General features: G+C 35.3%; 1 protein-coding gene across 3 annotated transcripts in view; it reads right to left on the bottom strand.

The window, feature by feature from the left end:
- The window catches only part of CSMD3 (CUB and Sushi multiple domains 3), a 1,542,511-nt gene that overhangs the window by 1,129,362 nt on the left and 390,630 nt on the right, over positions 1-22,519 (bottom strand). For all 3 annotated transcript variants that reach the window (XM_027854053.1, XM_027854054.1, XM_027854055.1), the window contains exon 4: positions 4,848-5,042. In XM_027854053.1, coding sequence (XP_027709854.1) covers positions 4,848-5,042 — 195 coding nt within the window. The remainder of the gene's footprint in view (positions 1-4,847; positions 5,043-22,519) is intronic.

The raw sequence follows: 22,519 nt of genomic DNA, 5'->3' as shown, positions 1-22,519 counted from the left end.
TCTCTCTCTCTCTCTCTCTCTCTCTCTCTCTCTCTCTCTCTCTCTCTGTGCCTCTTTTGAAGTACAAAGCATGCTTCTTAGTCTAGAAACTCATTGCTATGAAAGACATTCAGAGGGATGAAAAGATTTGGAATAGCACCTGTTGGAGAACAAAACAATTAGGGAGGTATAAAAGGACTGCCTTATTGCAGTGAGTGCCCAGCTGAGATTGTGTAGTATAAATTTGTAGTGGACCCAATAAGTATAGTTTAGTGATCCCATGAACGGGCATAATGGCAGGTCAGACAATAGTCTGATTATCCTCCCAGACTGCTCTCCTAGTACTTATGGTGCAATGGAAAGCAAAATGGCAATGCCCATTGGTCAAGAAGAACAAACTAGAAGAGAAGATAAAAAAGCTCAATGACTTTCAAAAGTAAGGTCAGGGCAAATTATAGGGCCCAGTGGTCCACTATTTTACTAGAAGGATTTTAGTTCATAGTTTCTTACTAATCCAAGTGATGTGAGTGGCCATATCCTCAAACTTCTACTCTAGGGAAATAAGCAGTTGTTCCAAGCTACAGGAGCTGGACTCTGGTTTATCTCCAGCTGGGTTGGGGGAGAGGGGACAGTGGCCAGCATCTAGCTTAGAGGTAGCATCTGCAACTTTATGGGAACTGGCCAATGCAGGCAGGGAAAAGTTTTCCTATAGGCTATTTAATCTTGCTGGGCCCTCTGCAGACCAGAAGGATCTGGGTGTTTGAGGGTTGACTGGAGCAAGGGGAGGAAAAGTCCCAGGCAGATTCTCTGCAGCAATCAAAGAAAAATGTTTGGGATATTTGTCTATAATAATTGAAGTATGTTGACCAGAGTAAATGGGAAAAGGTAGTATAATTGTATTCTTTTCACCATCAGATGATAGCTGGTTTATTTTGTTCAGTCAGCCAATAAGCATATATTAATTGCCTACTATGTGTCAGGCACTGGACTAAAAACTGGGGATAAAAAGAAAGACAAAACCCATTCCATGTTCTCAAGAACCTTAGAGTATAATGTTTAATTCTGGAGATATTTTAGAAGATAATCAAATTTTACTGATAGAGTGGAGAATACTCAAGGGGCGACATGACCCATGCCTCAAATATTTGAATAATTGTCCTATGAAAGAGAATTCAACTTGTTCTCCTTGGTCCCAGAACTTGGAACTAGGAAGTAGGTAGAGGTTATAAAGGGGCAAAGTTCAGTTCATACTATTGAAGTCTTTCCTGAAAATTAGGACAATCAAAAGTAAAATGGATCTCTCCACTAAGTTTGCAGGTGAAGTCTGGTTGAAGGTTTGTCATGAATGTTGTGGAGGAGATTGAATTATCCTGCAGTAGGACCAATATCCTAACCCCTGCCCCATGCAAGTTCAACTTTTTTTTTTTTCTTGAAATGGTATTGAGACAATACTGGAGACTTAGTTGGCTTGGGAGACTAAAGGTTACAACTATTAACATTATTTTCTGGCCACTGAGTACAATGCATGCACAACTTGGGGAGGGAGAGGAATGGAACAAGCTTTTACTGGGAGCCTACTTTGTGTGAGACATTGCGCTAAGCGATTTATAAATATTATCTTTATAAATATTATATGAGAAGTAGGTGCTTTATTATCCCCATTGTACAGTGAGGGAAACTGAAGCAAATAGTTTAAGTGATTAGCCCAGGGTCACTCACCTAGGAAGTATCTGAGACTAGATTTAAATTGTGAATTCCTGACTCCAGGTTCATACACCTCACCACCTAGCTGCATAAGGAGTTCCAGAAGCACCCTGATGTTTGGCTGGTGGAAAATGATGGCAACCCAGAGAAGGGAATTTTGTTCAGATGAATCAACTGGAGGTGTCTTCAATGTTTACATTTGTTAAAGATCAGTAGTCTTTTTGTTAACTGTTGAATGACTTATGAGTGTCTCATTTTGTTTCAGTATCAAAGTTAAACTACTAGAGGATTAGCCTGAGACAGGTCCAATCCAGAATAATTGGCCAAGTCCTGCAGGCCTGCTAAGAAATGAGCTTATAATGGGCAGTATAGAGGGTGTTGTTCCAGCATTAACCTTCATGTATTGTGCTCTTAAGAAATATACATTCCAGACAATGGCTGTAAAGTGTGTTTTATGCCCTCTAACTGTGTGATTGCTGGATCATCCAGACTCTTTAGAACTCAGTTTACTTTCAAAACAGTTTAGAGGGATTGCCTTTTTTAGGGGATTAAAGATTTCTTCCCTCATTAGAAAAGGACAAATTCAGATTAATGGGTACTGCTCTGGCCTTGCAGGTATTGGATGACTTTGTAACCTTAATGCCCAGGGGTAGACCTACCAAAAGAAGGTCCTTCTCTCAGTTTGTGTGTGAATAAGGAAATGACTGTTAGTTTTGAATGACTTTTTTGGAAATGACAATGCAGGTGAACCAACAATCCTCAGTATTGTAATCATATATGCACATAGTCATTGAGACCTGTCAGATAGGTTCCCAACAATAAGAGAATAAAAACCAAGACAGATCCTTGGAATTTTATGATTGTCTGACAACTATGTCGAAGAAACTGAGTTTTTTGTTTGTTTGTTTGTTTGTTTTAATTTGTCTTTGGAGAGATCAGCCAAAATGTTGTTATATGTATTATGTTGTGATTCTTTGGTGGGAGCCTTTGGGGGAGAGACTTGAAAGGACAATGCTTAATTCTCCTCAAGAATCTTGAGATACTTCTGGAATTGAAGATAAAGATAAATGTGCCAATTAGACCCCTGTCAATTTGCTGAGGACAGAAAGGGGTGCTTTATCAGTTTAAGAAGCTTTTATTCTCACTCCTGGACATACTTTCTTTGTGTCTCTGTTACTCTGTGTCTGCATGTTCTCTTTCTCTTTCCATTGACACTACCTAGAGGGGTATTAAGTCTTGAATCAGCTACTACTTCCCATATGAAGACTATTTGTATCCCTTCAGTTATTCTAACTCTCCTTTGTTCTACCATCACCACCACCACCACCACTATTGCTATCACCAAAATTACCTTTGATTTATTTTTCTTTTTATCCTAAGGATTTTTATCTTCCTGGCACTTTCTATATGCTCTGCAGATCAATTCTTTTATGTGTGTCATCTCCTCCAAGCTCTCTTTTTTTTTTCTATTTGTATCCATTGTACTTAGCACATCACTTAAAACATAAATAATCAAAGCTTTTTCATTCGTTCATTTATTTTATATTTACTTCTCTGTTTTTATATTTGTATCCCCAAAGCTTGTCACTAGAAGGTAATAGATGCTTCATAAATACTTGTTGAAGAGCTGAGTTCCTGTTGACAAGATTAGCAACTGCTAGGATTAGCAACTGTTAGGAGGTTAGAGGAAAAAAAAAGGATAAAATATGACCTCTAAATTTTGAGCCTATTACTGGGAAGTTTATATGCTATCAACAAAATTAGGGAAGTTGAGAAAAACACTATATTTAGGGTAAAGATCTGGAATTCAATTTGACATGTTAAATCAAGATAGTAGGGTTATATCTAGATAGGGATGCCCAGCAGGCACACCATTGCAGTCATGTGACAGAAGACTGAGCTAGGACTTAGGTTTTCATTCTGGCTCCATTTTACTAGACGCATGGCCTTAGACAAGTTATAGAACTTGTCGGAGCCTCAATTTTCTAACCTGTAAAATAGGAACGATAAAACCTGTCACTTTTTTTGCAAGGTTGTTGTGAGATTCAAATGCAGGTGATCACATTTTAAAAACATAGATTTATGCAAATGACAGATTTATCTCCAAAAAATCAATATATACCCCCCCACTCCCAACCTCCAAAATACTTTTTGTGGAAAGGCATACCCAGTTGAGGAGAGGCAACTAGGAATTCAAAACAAAATAACGGGGTGAGAACATAAAAAGGGATTCTGATTTGGGGAATTGTCTGATAATCATACTCCAGAATATGAAACTAAAATGAGAAAAGAAAGGGCTAGAAGAAACAATGGGCAGACAAAACAGTCTCTTCCTGAGCCAACTGACATCTTTAAAACTCTGCTTAAATTCTTGTTGATCCTACCTTGATGACAAATACATTCCTTTTATGTCCTGTCAAACTCAGTATAAAAGTCTCTATGTGTGGTGGTCTGTATGAACTACAGACAATTTATACTGATCTCTGCCTTGGGCAAGCATTCAGTTATCATTTCCATGCTTAGAGTAAGCACAAAAGTTATCATTGGTGCAGTTTATGACATTTCTTTTAGAGCAAGAATTTTCAGAGATTAAATAGAAAATGGTTATCTCAGTGGGGATTTTAATGTGGTGAGGTGTTTGTGTGCCTGTATGTGTACAAATGCATGTTACAACCTGTGTGCTATTACCTTTACTCATTCATCTTACTGTACTTTATTACTTCAACCACTGGTAGGAATTCTTATAAAATGTTTATTTGCAGATGGCAATAACATTAAAAGCAAGTCCACAACTGCCTAATTACATTTAGAAATATTTTAAAGTCCTTAATGGTTAGACTTTCAGAGGTTGTCTCCCTTCCCTTCCTCCTCATTCCCTCTCTCTCCTCTGCCCATCTTCTTTTACTTTTCTTTAAAGATATCTGCATATATACATACACATATAATATATTGGGGCACTATTTTGACATTGCCAAAGAACTGAATTGTCAAGTAGAAAAGCCTGTTTTTGCTATACAAACTCAATTAAAATGTTGAATTAAGTATTATAGAAATTGCTAAGGCAAAAGAGGTGTCAAAATAATCTATTTTTAATAAAATACTAATAAAGGTTAATATAAATGTGACTTCCATATAAAAAAATGTAAAACAGAAAGTTGTCTTACCTCTGCAGATGGGAACTGGAAAATCCCATGATGCTGTATTGACAGAATTGGCTATGCAGGTTAGTTGAGGATGACCATCTAGAATATAGCCAGTCACACAGCTGTAGCGGATTTTATCACCAACATCAAACCGAGTGCCATATAAGACACCTTTGGGTGGAACACCTGGATTCCCACAAGAACTACTTTGTAATTCTAAAAAATATTAAAAAAAATAAAAAAGTAGATTTAGGGAAGATTCACATTAAATGGATAATTTGGCTTTATTAAACTTATTTTTTATATTGCTTAATATTTAAAAAGTAAGATTTGGAGAAAACATCCCTCAGTATATTCATTATCTATTGTCTAAAGCAGGTTCCCAACTCTTGGTCTAGAGGTTGGATGAATAGCATTTTCTTATAATTATTTATATACATACGAACACACACATGAAGTCAGTCATATTACAGAAATATACATTTGGGGAGAAAATTCATTGCTAGTTGTTCATTGAAATTTATTTGACAAAAAAAAATTTTCAAATTTCTTTATATTTTAGAGGTGACTGACTTTTCAAATATTTGCCAGACAAAAATAAGCTTAATCACTTTATATGACAATAAAACTTTTCTGCTTGAAATTCCCCAAATACAATTCTTCATCTCCTGCCTCTGTATATTTGTATAGGCATTCCCAATGCCTGGAATGCTTTCCCTTGTCACTTTTTCCTTTAGGAATCCTTAGTTCCACTTAAAGCTCAGTTCAAGTCATAACTTTTCCTGAGTATTTCAGCTGTTATCACTTCCCCTCTCCATACCACCAATCTGAAATTATTATATGTATACATATATGTACATATATACACACATATACATACATACATATATTCATATGTATACATGTTGCTTTATGTCAGTAAGCTTCTTGAGGTCAGGGACCTCATTTTTGTTTTTGTATGCCCACCCTAGCGGAGTGTCTGGCATACAATAGTTGCTTAATAAATACTTAGGAATTTTTTTTTAAGATGGAAAGAATTTGAGTGCGGGGAGGACAAGGAACTACATGTCTGTTGATCAAAGAGCAATTAAGGTAAGTCAAGTTAAATTTAAAAAGACACCACCAGAAGACTGGCCACCAGTGTTTTGTCCAAGGTAGCTAGGTGATACGGTGATAGAGCCTTGGACCTGGAGTCAAGAAGACAGAATGCTCTCCCTCCTCAACCCTGTCCTTGGCTTCCTTTAAGTTTCATTTAAAATTCCACCTTTTACAGGAAGCATTCCCAACCCCTAGTAATTCTAAGGCAAATTTTAAAGGTGATTAATATAAAATAAAAAAGAAATATCTCCAGGGAAGCTGATCTGATGTTGTCATACATATACATAGTCATATACACATCTACGTATATATTTAACACTAAACTCTTTGGGTTGCTAGAATTAAATAGGGAAAATTAAATTCATATAAAAACATCAAGAAATTTCAAAAAATTGTAATTACTTGGCATGAAAATCAATACAGCAATAAAAAAAAACTGAGGTCAAGAGAGCAATTTTTATATTTTTATGGAACTGAATATCCAAGAAGAAAAAAAACATAATAAAACTAATTTCACAAAGAGCTACTCAAAAAAGGTAAAAAAGTGAAAATATCCAAATAATTGCTTAGAGTAGACAGAGTAGTTTCATTTGCAAGAAAAGAGAAGTGCTCTCCAGAAAAAGGACCTGAGGCAAGAAAGAAATTTCCAACATTTCTTTGAATAATAAGACCAGAAGGGGCCTTAAACAGAATACATAATATACTGCCCTGCCTTCAGGCTGTCCGTACCTAAACTAATTAGACAGATAATTTGTGCTGTTTTTAAAATCAATTCAAGGGAAATCTTTTCATAACATGTCTTGTCCTCATTCTCTAGAAATGGCTGCTATTGCTCTTTTTTTCTCCCTTATTCCATTTTTTTTCTTTTTGATGGAAGTGGAAAACATCTACTCATCATTCTCTATACAGGCAACCTTTGAAGACAGCTATTAAGATGCCCAGGTTAAATTTATTTCTTTAGCCTTTATACATAGGATCTATTTTCTAACCCTTTCCAACTTTTTAATTTGTGTCCCTTCTGGGATCTCAGTCCAAGTTGACCATGATCATTTATAAGGGAAGAGCAGAGAAATTGTGTTATAATTTGACAACCTTTAAGCAAAATGGAAGAATTAAACTTCACAGTTCTGATATTCTATATTCTTTTTTGGCAAATCCATTTATCAGTCTTGCTTTTTTAAAAAATTTTCCAAGTACTATATTACAAAACTATGTGAGGGAAAACAAATAGACAAAAAGACATTTTTATTAGCTTGTTAATAAACAAATCCCACTTGGTCATTCCCAAATGACTACAATGTACACTTTCACAAATTGTGTTCTTTGAAATATATAAACAAAACATTTGAACAATTGAAAACAACATTGATAGAATAGTTGATAAAATGGAAGTGAGGGAATGTTGTAACAAGAAAAAATAGATTATAAACAAGCCAAAGAATGTAATGATAAGCAATTAAGATAAGGGTATTACCAAATGAGCTTGCTCAACTATCAATCTGTTTTGAACAGTCATGAACAACTGGGAAATAGAAAATTGTGACCATTATTCCAGTTATGTAATATTGGCAGTCTTTGTTCTTCACTACAATATTCTCCTGGAAACAGTATGAGCTAGGCAGAATGAGAAAATAAATGGATCACTTCTATATTGAATAACCACTTTTTCTGTACTGTGTAACCATTGTATAGCCTGCAGTTAATATTCCACCACCAGGTGGCAGTCCTTCTTAAGCAGGAGAGTTTAAAAGCAATATTTGACAATATAGAAAAAAAATTTTAAAAAGAGAGGTGACTTGAATGATGATATTCATCTTGTGGAACAACGAGGGTAAGGTGAAGAGAAGGTAATCTGTGTTTATATGGAATTGACCAGAGGAATATTTTCTTTCTATCAAGCAATTTAAAAAATCTCTAGAGGAACAGGGCAGCAAAACGGTACAACAGATGGATTATCTTGCCTGGAGTCAGGGAAATTCAGTTAACTGAGTTCAAATCTGGCCTCAGATACTTACGAGCTGTGTGACCCTGGGCAAGTCAGGTAATCCTGTCTGCCTCAGTTTCCTCATCTGTAAAATGAGCTAGAGAAGGAAATGACAAACCATTCCAGTATCTTTGCCAAGAAATGGGGTCATGAAGAATTGAACATGACCGAAAAAAATTGTGCAAGAAAAACATTGTACAAGGGCATACAAAGAGTCACTTGAATGAGGGTTGTGTGACCTGGTGGATTACTAGCATTTGCTTCTTTTATGAGATGCGACTTTGGTGTCAAGGCCTGTATACTTGACCAAAAGGAACAGTAGGAGAAGAGAAATGAAAAAAAATTGAGTTAACTATGATAGATAGATAGATAGATAGATAGATAGATAGATAGATAGATAGATGATAAAGATCTACCTATGAACTGATAGAGAAAAATCTTTCAATTCTCTTACAGTTTTCAGCATTCTTCAGTATTTAGATATCTTATTGAATATAGTTAATCTTCACATGTATTTTAACACAAGGGAATTCCAAAAGAAGTAAAAGACATACTCAGAAAATACTAGGAATAGCAAGACAGTATATTTGGACATATGGACTGGTTTCTTGAGATGAAAGAATTAACAATATGAAGTTTCTTAGATTGTCAAATCTTAACTCTGAGTGGAACCTAAGAAGTGGGGAAGGGGAATTAAATTAGTTCCTCCTCTAACCAGAGGTGGGAAAATTATATCCTCTCCACCCCATATCTGTTTTTATATGGCTGTGAGCTATTTCTTTTTTAACATTTTATGAGTATTTTAAAATATAAAAACCATTCTTGGTTTGTGGCTGTATTAAAGACTGTGTACCATAGTTTGCTAACTTCCAATGAATAGATTTCCTTTTTGAAATCCTTAATTTGTACAACAGGTAGTTATACCCTCTGTCTGAACACATTCTGGGATAGAGGACCTTGAACCCATCAACTAACTCCTTAGCCTTTTCAATATTTTATTTATTAGAAAGTTCGTTTTTAAACTGAGTCAAAATCTGGCTCCCTACTACTTTAACCCATTGGTCTCACTTTTGTCTACTGGGAGACCATAGAACAATATGAATCCTTCTGCCACATGGCCACCCTTCACTTATTCATTTACTGAAGATAGTTGTCATGTCCTTCCTTGGTAGGTTCTGGATCCTCATCCTTATTGACATTTATATAGTTATTTTCAAGTTTGTAAAACAAGTTATATATCATCATATTAGGATGGAAAAAGCACTGGCTTTCAAGGTCAAAGTCCTGGATTTAATTTTCTACTACTTTTGCAAGTGTGGACCAGGCACTTAACTTTTCTGGGCCTCAGTTTTGTAACCCAATTCCCATTCTAACGCTGAGGACCCTTCAGGCTGTAGATCTATGATACTCCTATGATTTTTTCTGAGCCTACAACAACCCTTTGAGGGAGGCAATTGGAGAAATGATTATTTCTCTCTCATATTAACAGTCAATTACTGAATTAGGACCAGGAATTTTTCAGAAGCTTGTAGGTTGTTCAGTCTCTATAGGACATCGCTGATAATGAGACTGAATTAACTTTCTCCTCAATTTTGTTCAGACCCCACTAATATAGGGAAGCTCATTGTGCTCTAGACAAGTTTGGGTGGGGATCAAGTCTTTTATTAGATTGCCCAAGGCTAGGCAATTTAGAAGAAAATGACAATCAAAGTCACATGCCTCCATTAGAATAGGTCTACTTCTCATTGTAATATTCACTCTTTTCAATAATTGTTAACCAGTCATAGTTGATTGCCACTCTCAGGAACACCCACTCTTCCAAGGGAATATAAACTATGTGCCCACCTCCATGATTTTGGCATTCAAGAGTGTCCCTTACCCATTTTATTGGTAATATGCTAGCATTATTAATAAAATTATTAATTATTCAGAAACTATTTCTCTCAAACTTTTTAAACATCACACAATGAAGGCATTTTTGTTCTCCCCATTTCATACAGGAGAAAATTGAGACCCAAAGAAGTTAAATGATCATGGGTTGACATTGTGTACATTTCAGGAGAGGCAAATATAAATATTTTAATGGAATATAGAGGCTTTTAGAAACAGATGGGTGGCCCATCTGGATAGAGTGTTGAACTTGGGGTCATGAATAAATGAGTTCAAATCCTGCCTCACACACTTACTAGTTGTGTGGCTCTTGGCAAGTCACTTAACCTCTCTCACCTTTAATGATGTGTAAAATGGGGATAATAATCTAATTTATCTTACAGAATGGTTATAGGGATCAACTGAGATAATAGATATTAAGTGCTTTGTAAACCTTAAAGCATTAGGCATACACACTAGATGATACAGGAAAGATAAATAGCTTCATGTTTGTCATGTTTCATTTTACCATGACATACCCATTTTGAAATGTCCAGGCTTCATAGTGCATTCAGGAATGAGCAAAGAAGGCATACTAGGGTTTTCTAAGAAGATCATGAATAGGGGTAGGAGTATGAGAATGAATCCACAATGACAGTAGGGTGAATACAGGATAGAGAGATGTCAGTATAAAACCCAGAGAGATTACTAAAGATTGCAGGAGATAAGTCAAATAGGAATATTTGACATTTATATAGCATATACCCAGCATGCTCTCTCCTCTGCTTTAATTACTAACCTCCCTGGCTTTGTTTAATTCCCAGCCAAAATTCCACCTTCTACAAAAAGCCTTCCCCAGAGGGGCAGAGCCAAGATGGTAGAGTAAAAGTAGTGACTTGCTTGAGCTCTCCCCCAAACCCCTCCAAATACCTGTAAAAAATGTCTCTAAAAAAATTCTAGAGCAGCAGAACCCACAAAAAGACAGAGTGAAACAAATTTCCAGCCCAAGACAACTCAATTGGGCAATTGGGTATGGATATCTATCTTACCCTATGGGAAAATGGGGGGAAGGGGACAAGCGAGCAGGCGGATGATAGAGGAGAGGGCAGATTGGGGGAGGGGGTAATCAGAAGCAAACACTTTTAAGGAGGGAAAGGGTCAAAAGAAAGAATAGAATAAATGGGGGGCAGGATAGGATGAAGGGAAATAGAGTGAGTTTTCTACTCCATGACTATTATGAAAGTGTTTTGCGTGATTACACAGGTATAACCTGTATTGAGTTGCTTGCCTTCTCAATGAGGGTGGGTGGGGAGGGAGGAAGGGAGAAAATTTGGAACCCAAAGTTTTAAAAACAAATGTTAAAAATTGTTTTCACATGCACCTGGGAAATAAGATAAACAGGCAACAGAGTATAGAAATCTATCCCGCCCTACAGGAAAATAGAAAGGGATAAGAGAAGGGAGGGGGGGAAATAGAAAGGAGGGCAAATTAGGGGTAGGAGTATTCAGAAAGCAGGCTCTCTTGGGGTGGGGGGAGGGACAAGATGGGGAGAAAATTTGGAACTCAAAATCTTGTGGAAGTGAATGCTGAAAACTAAAAATAAATAAATTAATAATTTTTTTTTAAAAAGCCTTCCCAAACTCCTCTTAATTTTATTACCTTCAGTTAATTATTTCCTATTGTTACTTATATTATGTTATTTATCCTGCACACAATATGTTATAAATATATATATATGTGTGTATGTATGTGTGTGTGTGTGTGTGTATGTATATATATTTGTTTACATGTTGTATCCCCCCATTAGATTGAAAGCTCCTTGAGAGGAAGGACTGTCTTTTATCTCTTTTTGTATCCCCATTGATTAGTACAGTGCCTGGAACATAGCAGGCACTCAATAAATGTTTATTGATTGATTGTGTACATTATTTCATGGAAGCCTGACATTATTGCATGAGAGATACTACAGCATTATTATTCCTATTTTGCAGATGAGAAAACTGAGGCTAAGAGTTTTTATGAACTGTTCTGGGTCATGCAAAGTATTTGATGCAGGTCTTCCTTATTTTAAGCCCAATGCTCTGTTCTTTTTGTAGGAAGGATGAAACATTTTTCTTTGCCCCTTCTCTTCCTATTTTACCCAGTGAAAATGCCCTTCAAAAATTCCCTGGTTAATATAATTTACACTTGACCATGAGACTAACTACTTCCTGACCCTTGACAGATGACAAGTAAACCCCAAAAAATTCAAGCCCTGTTATAAAAAAAAATCACATCATTCTCTACACCTCCAGTAATGGGCACAGGTAAGGTGAAAGGGGAAAAAAAGAGGGTGGGGAGGGAAGGAAAGGAGAAGGAACTGGTGGATCAGGGAAGAGGGGAGAAAAGAGATTAAGGGGAGGGAAGACACGGGAGAGGAGGAGAATGAAGAAGATTGCCATGGATAGGTTAAAAATCTTTCCAATTAATATTGATGTGTAATAAAAAAAATGAAGCATAGGTTAGGAAAAGAAACCTTTTATTTTTAAAGATCATAATGAGACTCTATTGTTATACCGTTAATGGATGGAAGTGAATGTTTGCATATAGTTGGAAATATTTAGCATTATTCAATTCCTAGGCTACTTTACTAGTCATTTCTTTTCAGTCATCAATGTATCAAACATGAAATAAACATATATGAATATATTTAATCATGGTACCAAAATATAATTATACTGTTATTAGTTTGTAATTAGTATTTCTTCAGTTGATTAGATCCTTTGTTGATCAGTAACTGACATAACTTTGAATACCATTATTATTTTCTTTGGAATTCATCCTTATTGTAACAGAAGTCAAAAAAAAAAGCATTTGACAAATAATAGTACAACAAAGGAAGATGAAAGCATATGGACCCCTTCCACTTTCTTGGTCATCTTTTAGACTGCCAGACCTTAATTTGAGCTTCCCATCCCACTCTCAGCTCCTACCTTTTTAGCCCTAATTGTAATTATCTAATTCATGAGCAATTAATGAGTATGAAGTGTGACTGTGTGTTCTTTTTTCTGTCTTATGTGCCCTGACTGACAAATATATATATTTTTTCTTGTACCATAAAGAATTAATTCCTTGAAAAGAGAATTAACTGCATGGTTGCTTTTCTACTTGTAAGTGACATGTTCTCAGTGTGCCAGGGGCAGTGATATTCTTTCTTCCAACTAGTCAGAAGAATAATTCCAGGATTCTATCTGTGAGTAAGTAGGTTTAGTGGATAATGCTGGGCCTCAAATCGGGAAGAGGAACTCAGATCTGGCCTCAGATACTCACTAGCTGCATCACTCTGGTCAAGTCACTTAACTTCTTTCCATCTCAGTTTCCTCATTTAAAAAATAGGAATAGAGAAGATGGAGAAGTAGGTCAGAAAATTCCAAGCTCTCAAGATTCTCCTCAACAAAAGAGATAAAATAGCAATTTAGGCTGGACAGAATTTGGGTAAGAATAAATAAGAATAGGGGCACAACAGGCATCCTCCTGGGACAATCCTAGAAGACCAGAAGAAAAATCTTAGGAAGAGATTTGGTTACCATGAAGAGTAAACACCTCCCGGCTAGAGTCTGTGTTAACAAGCAGCAAGCCCTGGGTTAGCTGGTTTGGGAGGTTGCAGTCCCAGCCAGAGGAACTTTTACCCTTGGGATAGTGAGAGGAGTTGGGTGCCTGAGTTGGGGGAAAATGGAGGGAACCTCTGTTGACAAGGAATACCAGACCCAACTGTCCTGCAGAGTGTTTCAGAGGTGAGAAGGAACCAGAACATGCCCTGTTAGTGAAGAAGCAGTGGGGTGGAACACCCTGGCTGTGGGCATTTACAAGAGGTGGAGGTTGGCTTTGGTTCCAGGTTAGATAAGAGAACTAAACATCTAGGGCAAGAGGCACCATTCCCCCATATCCCAGGACTAAACATGATTACAAAAATTAAGCTATTACTACAAAAAATGCACAGGCAAAGGAGAAAGAAGCCAACCATATAAAGTTATTATGGGAATAGAGAAGATGGGGGTTCATCTTCAGAGGAGGGTATTGAAGCAAAGAAACCTTTTTCTATCCCAAAGAATAACATCTAATGGTCACCTGCCCAAAAAGTTTGTAGAAGAATTTAAAAAAGACTTTAAAAATTAAATGAGAGAGATTGAGGAAAAACTAAAAAAAAATAATAATCCAAGAAAAACATGAAGACTATGAAAAGAAAGTTAACCAATTAGAAAAGGAGATTCAGGGCCTTGTGGAAGAAAATGAAACCTTGAAAATTAGAATTGGGCAAGGTGAAGCCAGTGAAGTTATAAGAGATCAAGAAATAATTAAAATATGAAGAATGAAAAAATAGAAGAGAAAGTGAAACATCTTATAAGAAAAACAACTGATCTAGAGAACAGACTGATATGGACAACAGATCAAGAAAAGATAGGAGTAATCGGACTACCTGAAAGCTATGATCAAAAAAGAATCTTGATACAATAATACAAGAAATAATTAAAGAAAATCATCCTGAAGTATTAGAACTAGGGGGGAAAGTAGAAATAGAAATAGAAAAACTCCATTGATCACCACTTGAAAGAGATCCTATGAGGAAAACTTTTAGAAATATTATATCCAAATTCTAAAATCTCCAGTTCAAGGATAAAATATTAAGAGCAACAAGGAAAAAAAAATTCAAATGTGACAGTGTCACAATTAGAATCACACAAGACCTAGCAGCAGAGACACTAAAGAATCACAGGTCTTGGAACACTACATATTGAAGAGCAAAAGAAATGGAGTTTTGGCTGAAAATATACCCAGCAAAGTTAAGCAGGACTTTGTTTAAAAAAAGACCAAACCAACCTGTATTTTATAGGAGATCTGACATACAAGAGCCAAAAGAAACATAAGGTACATACCAAAGACTGAGTACAAGGGATTCAATAAAGACAGACCATTTACCTTTTATATATGTAAAATGTATGTCTAAGATTGTCATTAGTAATTGGGTAGTTCATAAGAAAGACTGTGGTAGACCTGAGTATGATATGACTTTAAAAAGTAAAACACTAAGGAATTAAATGAGGGAGGAGGGCTGGTAGTTCTGGTAACCTATTTTCAATGGGTTAAACCCATTCTCAATGGGTTTAAGAGGGAACAATATATATATAGATATAGATATACATATACATATATATGTATATATATCTATGTAGAAGGGTATAAAGTCTTCTAAATTCAGAAGAAATAAAATGGTAAGGAGATGGGGGGAGGTTAAGGGAGAAATCTCTAGAGGAGAGGGTGAGGAAATAGGTTAAAGTGGTGTTATAGAAGGGTGTTTAGATCAATGGGAAGAGGAGGATAATGGAGGGATTTCTAGAGAGAAGGTTTATGGGGGAATAAGTTATGGGGGTTATAGAAGGGTATTTAGATTTATAGGAATGGGAGGATAGTGGGCAGGATCTTTGAAGGGGGGGCAGGCTAAGTAATAGGAGGGCAAGGTAACAGGTAGAAGTAAAGTAGACAAGTCAGGAGGAATAGGCAATAAGAGATACACACAAACATGAAAATGAATATCAGGAGTAGAATGTTAGGGAGAGTATATATCTATATATGTACATATATGTATGTATGTATGTATATATCTATATATAACTATATCCACACTTAATTGTAGCCTTCTGTGGAGGAAGAGGAAGGGAAAAAAAGAACAAAGTAAAAAGTTCACAGCAGAGAACAAAAGAAAACTTACAAGAAAGTAAAAAAAAGATGGAAAGTTCTCAACACAATATGTAGTATTTATCATACAGGCTTTCTTGAAATGAAAATTTATCACTATGTATTTTGAATTCTCTCTTATATTCTACTGTGCACATGACATGCTTTTTTTTTATTACTTTGTATTTAAGTTCCAATATAGAAGTTTATGTTTTTTTTTTCTTTTTTGTATTCTGTACTTGTGTTCAGGTGTTTGAATTTAAAATAAAAAAAAATTAAAAATAGGGATAATGATGGCACTTATCTCCTCAGGTTGTTGTCAAGACTAGAGTTGTAAGTGTTGTAAAGTATTTTGTAAACCTTAAAGTAATATATTTTGTTGTTCAGTTGTTTTCAGTCTTGTCTGACCCATTTGGGGTTTTCTTGGCATTTCCTTCTCCAGCTTATTTCACAGATGAAGAAACTGCAGCAAACAGGGTTAAATGACTTGCCCAGAGTCACACAGCTAGTGTCTGAGGCCAGATTCAAACTCAAGAAAATGAGCCTTCCTAATTCCAGGCCAGGCACTCTCCACTGTGCTACCTAGCTTCTCAAGCTATATAAATACGAGTAATTGTTACTTAAGAAACTATTAAGGAGAAAGTAAGATGCTTTAAATTAAGAGATCACAAATACTTGGCATTAATAATACCTGTGTCTTGGAATGTCTTATATAGCTCTCTAGGCTACGAGATAAAGCTCCAATTCTTGATTCTAGAGCTCTAGGATCAAAGTTAAAGCTCACTGCACTGACTTTTTAGACTAACTCTCCTACATACTCACCACCACCACCACCACCACCAAAAACAAAAACAACAACAACAACAACAACAACAAAAAACTTCTTCAAACTACAAAAATAGAGAACGAATGATAAAAACGAGAAGTCCCTCAAAGCTTTGAAATGCTTATAGGAGATTCTCCCTAGCAATTTGGGGGTTTTATTTTTATTGACTTTTGAAAGATGTTAATAATTTTATTTTTCTTAGCATTGAAATGTGTATGTTAATTTTAAACCAAACTATCTCCTATCCTCCTTAAAAGTTCATAACAAAATAGAAATTTAGAATTTAACTTTGGAATATAAATTAATGTTCATAATATAAATAAAGGACAAATATAAAGGAACCAATTTTCTGAGTAATGTGTCTAGTATTGACTATTATCCCTTGGTTCTATTCTCAGAATTGTATTTAAATAAGTTGGAATCAAAATGATGAACTTTGCTAGCAGTTACCCTTAAGTTCAATTTTAGCCAATCATTCATATTGTCATTGTCAAATAAAATGTTAATTAAGTGAATTAAATATATACTCTCTCTTAAATACAAACGTATACCTACCCACTCTTAAATACTAGTTTGTCATCCATTTGCTAACCATAAGCTTCTCTGTTTAACATAATAATAACACCTTGCATTTATATAGCACATTCTAATCTTTAAGGCTTACACATACCTTATTTTACTTGATCTTTATAATACCTTATAAAGTAGAGTTTATTATTACCATTTTATAGATGTGGAAAATAAAATTCAAATAGGTCAAGTGCTTTGTCTAATTTTACATGACAGATCATGGGCTAAATCTTATATTTTCTAACTCCTACTCAAGTGTTTTCTTTTTTTTTTTTCCACTAGGACATTCATTATCTATATTCATGACCTTTCTTATACATTTGCAAGCATTTACACACACACACACACACACACACACACACACACACACACATTCTTCTGTTTTCAAAGGACAGAGTCCATGAATACACATTTTAAAAATTACATTTGATCAAAGGACTGATTCCTGAGCAGGTCATTTGAAGTGGTGAACGAGAAGTGAAGAATGAAGCGTATAATGTGAAACATAGCCAATATGCTGATTTGGTGTATTTAGTTGTTGAAAGAAAGGTTTCTATAAACAAAATTAATGAGTCATTGGGAAGTCACAGTGATGAATAAAACATTAACAAAACATTCATTTTATTAGATAAAACTGAAATAACAATAATAGTTAGCATTATACAGATAAATGGATTAATAATGGACTAATAAATAAAAGTAGAATAATAATATTGGTTATTATCTATAGGTGCTAGCTATTATTTACAATTATTCCATTTTTATTTAACAAATGCTTTAAGGTTTGCAAAGGCTTATTTGATCTTCACAAAACCCTTGAGACACAGATGCTATTACTATCAGTCTTTTACAGATAAGGAAAATGAGACTCAGAGATGTTGCGATTTGCTCAGAGTCATAAAGCTAGTTAGTATCTGGCTCTAGATTTGAAAGCAGGTCTTCCTGGCTCCAGAGACAGTACTCTATCTACTGTGCCACCTTCACAATAAAAATCTGATTCCAATTCTTAAGCAAGCAAATATTTCTGTAATGGACACCTTTCTCAGCAAAGGTCAAAAGGCCAGAAGTTATGTAGTTTTTACGGGAAGTGCAGAAGCTTTAAATAGATAATAATAATAAACCAAATTTATATCTACAAACCTAACCCAGTTGGCTTGATAACTGCATTTGAATAGTTCTAAAAGGAGGCATTTTTTTTTGTAAAACACAGTGAGAGAATTTTGATAAAACCGACAAATCTTAAATTAAAACTTAAATTGGAAGCAAGGATTAACAAAACAGAAATGAGACAAACATAAAAAGATTCAAGTGATAAAAAGTGATCTTGATGAGATAAGTCAAGGATTCTTTAAAACCTCATTAAAGCCCATAAGATGTAAAATTAAAATTAAAGTTATTTTCTAGCTTTCAGCAAGTTAATCACAATATTATATTCCCCAAATGATTAAAGCAACTCAAATGACATAACAACTAGTTTAACAGTGTTATTTTCCTCTCAGAGTGCTTACTAACAATGTCGTGTGAGACCATGCCTGGAGTTTTGGAATGACAAATAGGATTATCTCAGTTTAAATTCTGTCTATTACCTTTATTGGATATGTGACTATAGATAAATCTCAACTTTTCTGGCCTTGTGTATAAAATCAGTATAAATATAACACCTCTAGTTCCACAATCACAGTTGGTTGTCAGTACAAAACAAGGTAATATAACATGCTTTCCAAGCTTTAAAGGACAGTTATTGGTATTCTCATAACCTCACATTCACAGGTGGCAGAGAGATAGAGTGGAAGGTAGGCTAGCTATGAAGTAAAAGAACCTGGATTCAAATTTTACTCTAGAACTTCTTACCTATGTGATTTCAGTCAAGTCAACTCTACTCCCTCTAATCTAAGTTTCCTATTTGTAAAATGAGGGGGTTGGAATATATGATTTTCAAGTTACATTCCATTCTAAACTTGTGAAACCATATTATCACCCAGAATTCTGAATTACTCTCAGAAAAAGGGGAGAAAGCATGGATCTAGGTTCAAATCATAACCCTGCATCTTCTTTTCTCTATAACATTGGACACTGACCTCCCGGCTTTCCCATGAAAGACACTCCATATTTTGCCTTCAGGCATTTTCTCTGACTATCCTCCATACCTGAAATGCTCTCTCTCCTCCGTTCAAACTGCTAAACTCCCTAGCTTCCTTTAAGTCTCAATTAAAATCTCACCTTCTACAGAAGCCTTCCCCACAATGCCTCTTAATTCCAGTGCCCTCCTTCTTTTAATTATTTCCTATTTATCCTGCATATAACATGTTTTGTATATATATTTGTTTGTATTCTGTCTCCTTCATTAGATTGTAAGCTCCACGAAGGCAGGAACTGTCTTAGCCTTTTTTTGTGTCCCTAGCACTTAGCACAGTACTTGGCACGTTTAATAAATGTCCATTGATTTCATTTCTCTGGTCCTAACTTTCCTATGATGTAAAACAATGGGGCTGGACTATATCACTTCTGAGTCCTCTTCCAGCTAGAAAGAATGTAATCCAAGATTAGAGCTGGAAGGCACCTCTAAGATTCATCAAGTCCAATACCTTTGTTCTAAGAGTCCCAGTGGAGAAGAGATTTGCTAAAGCTCACAAAAGGGATTAAGAGATACAGCCATACTTGAAGAAATCAACACAGCAGATGACTTGATTCTTCCAAAAAATTCTTTTTTTTTTTTTTTTTTGTGACTCAGCAGGTCTTCCTCTCTACTCTGTGACAGTACATTTTCATTTTTTTTTTTTTAAGTTTCCAAGTGCATGACTGCTTCTAAGCAGGCCAGCCACAGGATATAACCAAAGACCTTAGGGAAAGAAACAAATCTGAACACTGGGTTGTTTTTTGCCTTGTGAATGCCATTTTGGAGCTCCGGGAGACGTTTCAGAACCAGCTTAAATTTTGTATTCAGTTGAAGAGAACTCCCTGTGGGGGGAAAGATGTCACCTACTTTAGAAGGGCATGTCAGGGCAAATTTAGGAACCTTTAAAGAATCTGCCTGTGAAAATTCCAATTTTGCATCTTTTAGAAGAGCTTCACTTGTTCCGTTCCATTATGTTCAAGAAACAAATGAACAAAAAAAAGGTAAAATTTTAAGATGTATTTCCTAGGTTTAGGAGGGGAAGATGTACTTAGGACCTTTACTATTGTTGTTTCAGAGATAGAAAGGATATTAGCAACCATTTAGTCTAGTATTTTTTAATCTTTTAGTGGGTCATGGATCTATTTCTATGAACACCTCAGAATAATGTTTTTAAAGGCATAAAATATAATACCAATTATTTTAAAATACGTTTGTCAAAATACTAAAAGAAAAAAAAGAAATAAGTTCATAGATACCACGTTAAGAACTCCTGATCTAGCCCAATCCCAAATAACTTTATCCTGACATTATTAATCATCCATTAGGGGAGGTGTATAACCTAGGGTTATTTAGTACCCAGCCAACTACAGCAGCAAATGAGAATAATGTAATCATATAAATAGCTAGGTTACATTGTCCTGTTAAGGAGTCATTTTCATCCATCTCTTTCTCCTCTTTTATTTGTCCTGTACCCTAGTTGAGACGCTAATCACCTCTCACCTGAAATACTGCAATACTCTCCTCCTTTCTTACTCCAGTCTCTCCCTTTTCCATTCCATCCTCCACAAACCTGCTAAACTGGAATTTATGAAATACAAATTTGATCAAGCCATTCCTCTACTCAGAAGTCTTTAGTAGATCCTCACTGTCTCTAGGATAAGATACAGAATCAGTCTGACATTTAAATTTATTTTTTTTTTGGCCCACTAACTGTCCCACATATTCAGTTTGACAGTTCCTGAATCCCTGATTTTAACATAAAGTGGTCTTCCATGTTTGGAATTCCTTCCTTCCTCACTTCTTCCTCAGATAACTCTTAGCTTCCTTCAAAGAACAATTTGGGTGCAGACTTTGATACCATTTTTTCTTGTTACCCCAGGTTTCAGAACTCTCTCACTTGCTAAAATTACTTTATGTTAATTCACAGACACACACAGGCTCACACATCAGACTGGAAGTGTGAGGTAGAACTACCCCTACCAATGTGGTTCATTCAGCAAGTGTTCTGAAATTTGAAGGCTTAAAGCATTGTTTGTTGCTGATATTCAATTGTGTTCAACTTTTGTGACCCTATTTGGTGTTTTCTTGGCAAAGACACTGGAGAGCTGTTTGCCATTTCCTTTTCCAGCTCATTTACAGATAAAGAAACTGAAGGAAACAAGGTCAAGTGACTTGCCCAGGGTCACACAACTAAGTGTCTGAGGTAAAATTTGAACTCAGGTGCTCCTGACTCTAGGACTGCCACTCCATCTACTGAACCACCTTGCTGCTTGATTAGGGTGTTATTAGCGTATTATTAATAAGTCATGAGACTTGCCTAGGCTCACACAGCCAATTTGTATCAGAGTCAAAACATGAACCCACATCTTTCTGACTGAAGTCAGCTCTCTATCCACTATGCCACACAAATTCTCACTTTGTATATATTTTGTATTTTCTTGTATTTATGCTGCATTCTCAAAGACAAGATGTATGGTCAATGAGGTCAGATACATTAATGTTTGACTTTGTATTTCCTAACTCATTGCACCCCACCCTGTTTTGACCAGAAAACTAATTTTTACATAGTAAGTTTTTAATAAATGTTAATTGTACTTAAGTGAATTGATATACACTGAGAAGTTTTTTTGGTCATAGGACAAAGTAATAAATGGCAGCTTTATTTTTAAACTCACACTGTAAAGAATGGGGGCGGGGAGCAGAGAAAGAAACATAGGAAAGGTAAACTAATCTTGTAATCTAAAAATTCCAGGACTGGGACTCCTTTTTCTAACAAGTACTTGATAAATAATTTAACTCATACCATTATAGGTAATTAACACAACTCTTAGACTACACAGAACTGAGAGTTAGCTTTGATAAGAAAAAGTGATTAACATTGCCTCCTGGGGATATTCACTACTTGAGATTAGAACTGCTTTTCAAAGCTTAGATGCTCTGGAACTAAGTGAATTTTTTTTAAGTCTATTTATGTAGTGCTTATAACCAATTTATTAGCCAACAGTACAACTGTATGTCTCTATATGATATTTTCTTATGTCTTGCTTCAAATGATATTTTCATATCATTTTAATAGCTCAATATTTATAGTATTATGTTAGAATCATAGAATCTCAGATTGGGAAGGGACTTTAGAGATCATCTACTTGAAATTTTTATTTTTAATCATTCAAAATACCCAAGTGCTCAACAAGTTTTTGCTAGAATGCCTTAATTCTGAATGTTCTTTTCTATAAACAAAGTGGGTTTTTTGAGGGTTTTTTTGTTTTTTTTTTATAAAACATAAAATATTGATTACTGAAAAGACTTCAAGTCTTAGGAGAGAATTTTATTTCTTGATCCATGTACCAAGTTGTCACCATTAAAGTGTTAACTACTCTAAATTATATATACAAAATATCTAGAAATAACATCTCTGAATAGTATGCCTTGTTCTTTTGACTAACTGATAGCTGATTAATAGTGCAAATGAAATTTCGTCATCAAAGCCCAATCTTCCATTTGTCTTTTCCATCACT

The sequence above is a fragment of the Vombatus ursinus genome, unplaced genomic scaffold (genome assembly GCF_900497805.2).
Source record: "Vombatus ursinus unplaced genomic scaffold, bare-nosed wombat genome assembly UNPS02010284.1, whole genome shotgun sequence".
Lineage (NCBI taxonomy): Eukaryota > Metazoa > Chordata > Mammalia > Diprotodontia > Vombatidae > Vombatus > Vombatus ursinus.
Note: the sequence above shows the minus strand (reverse complement) of the source record. Positions and strands in the feature narration are given on the sequence as shown.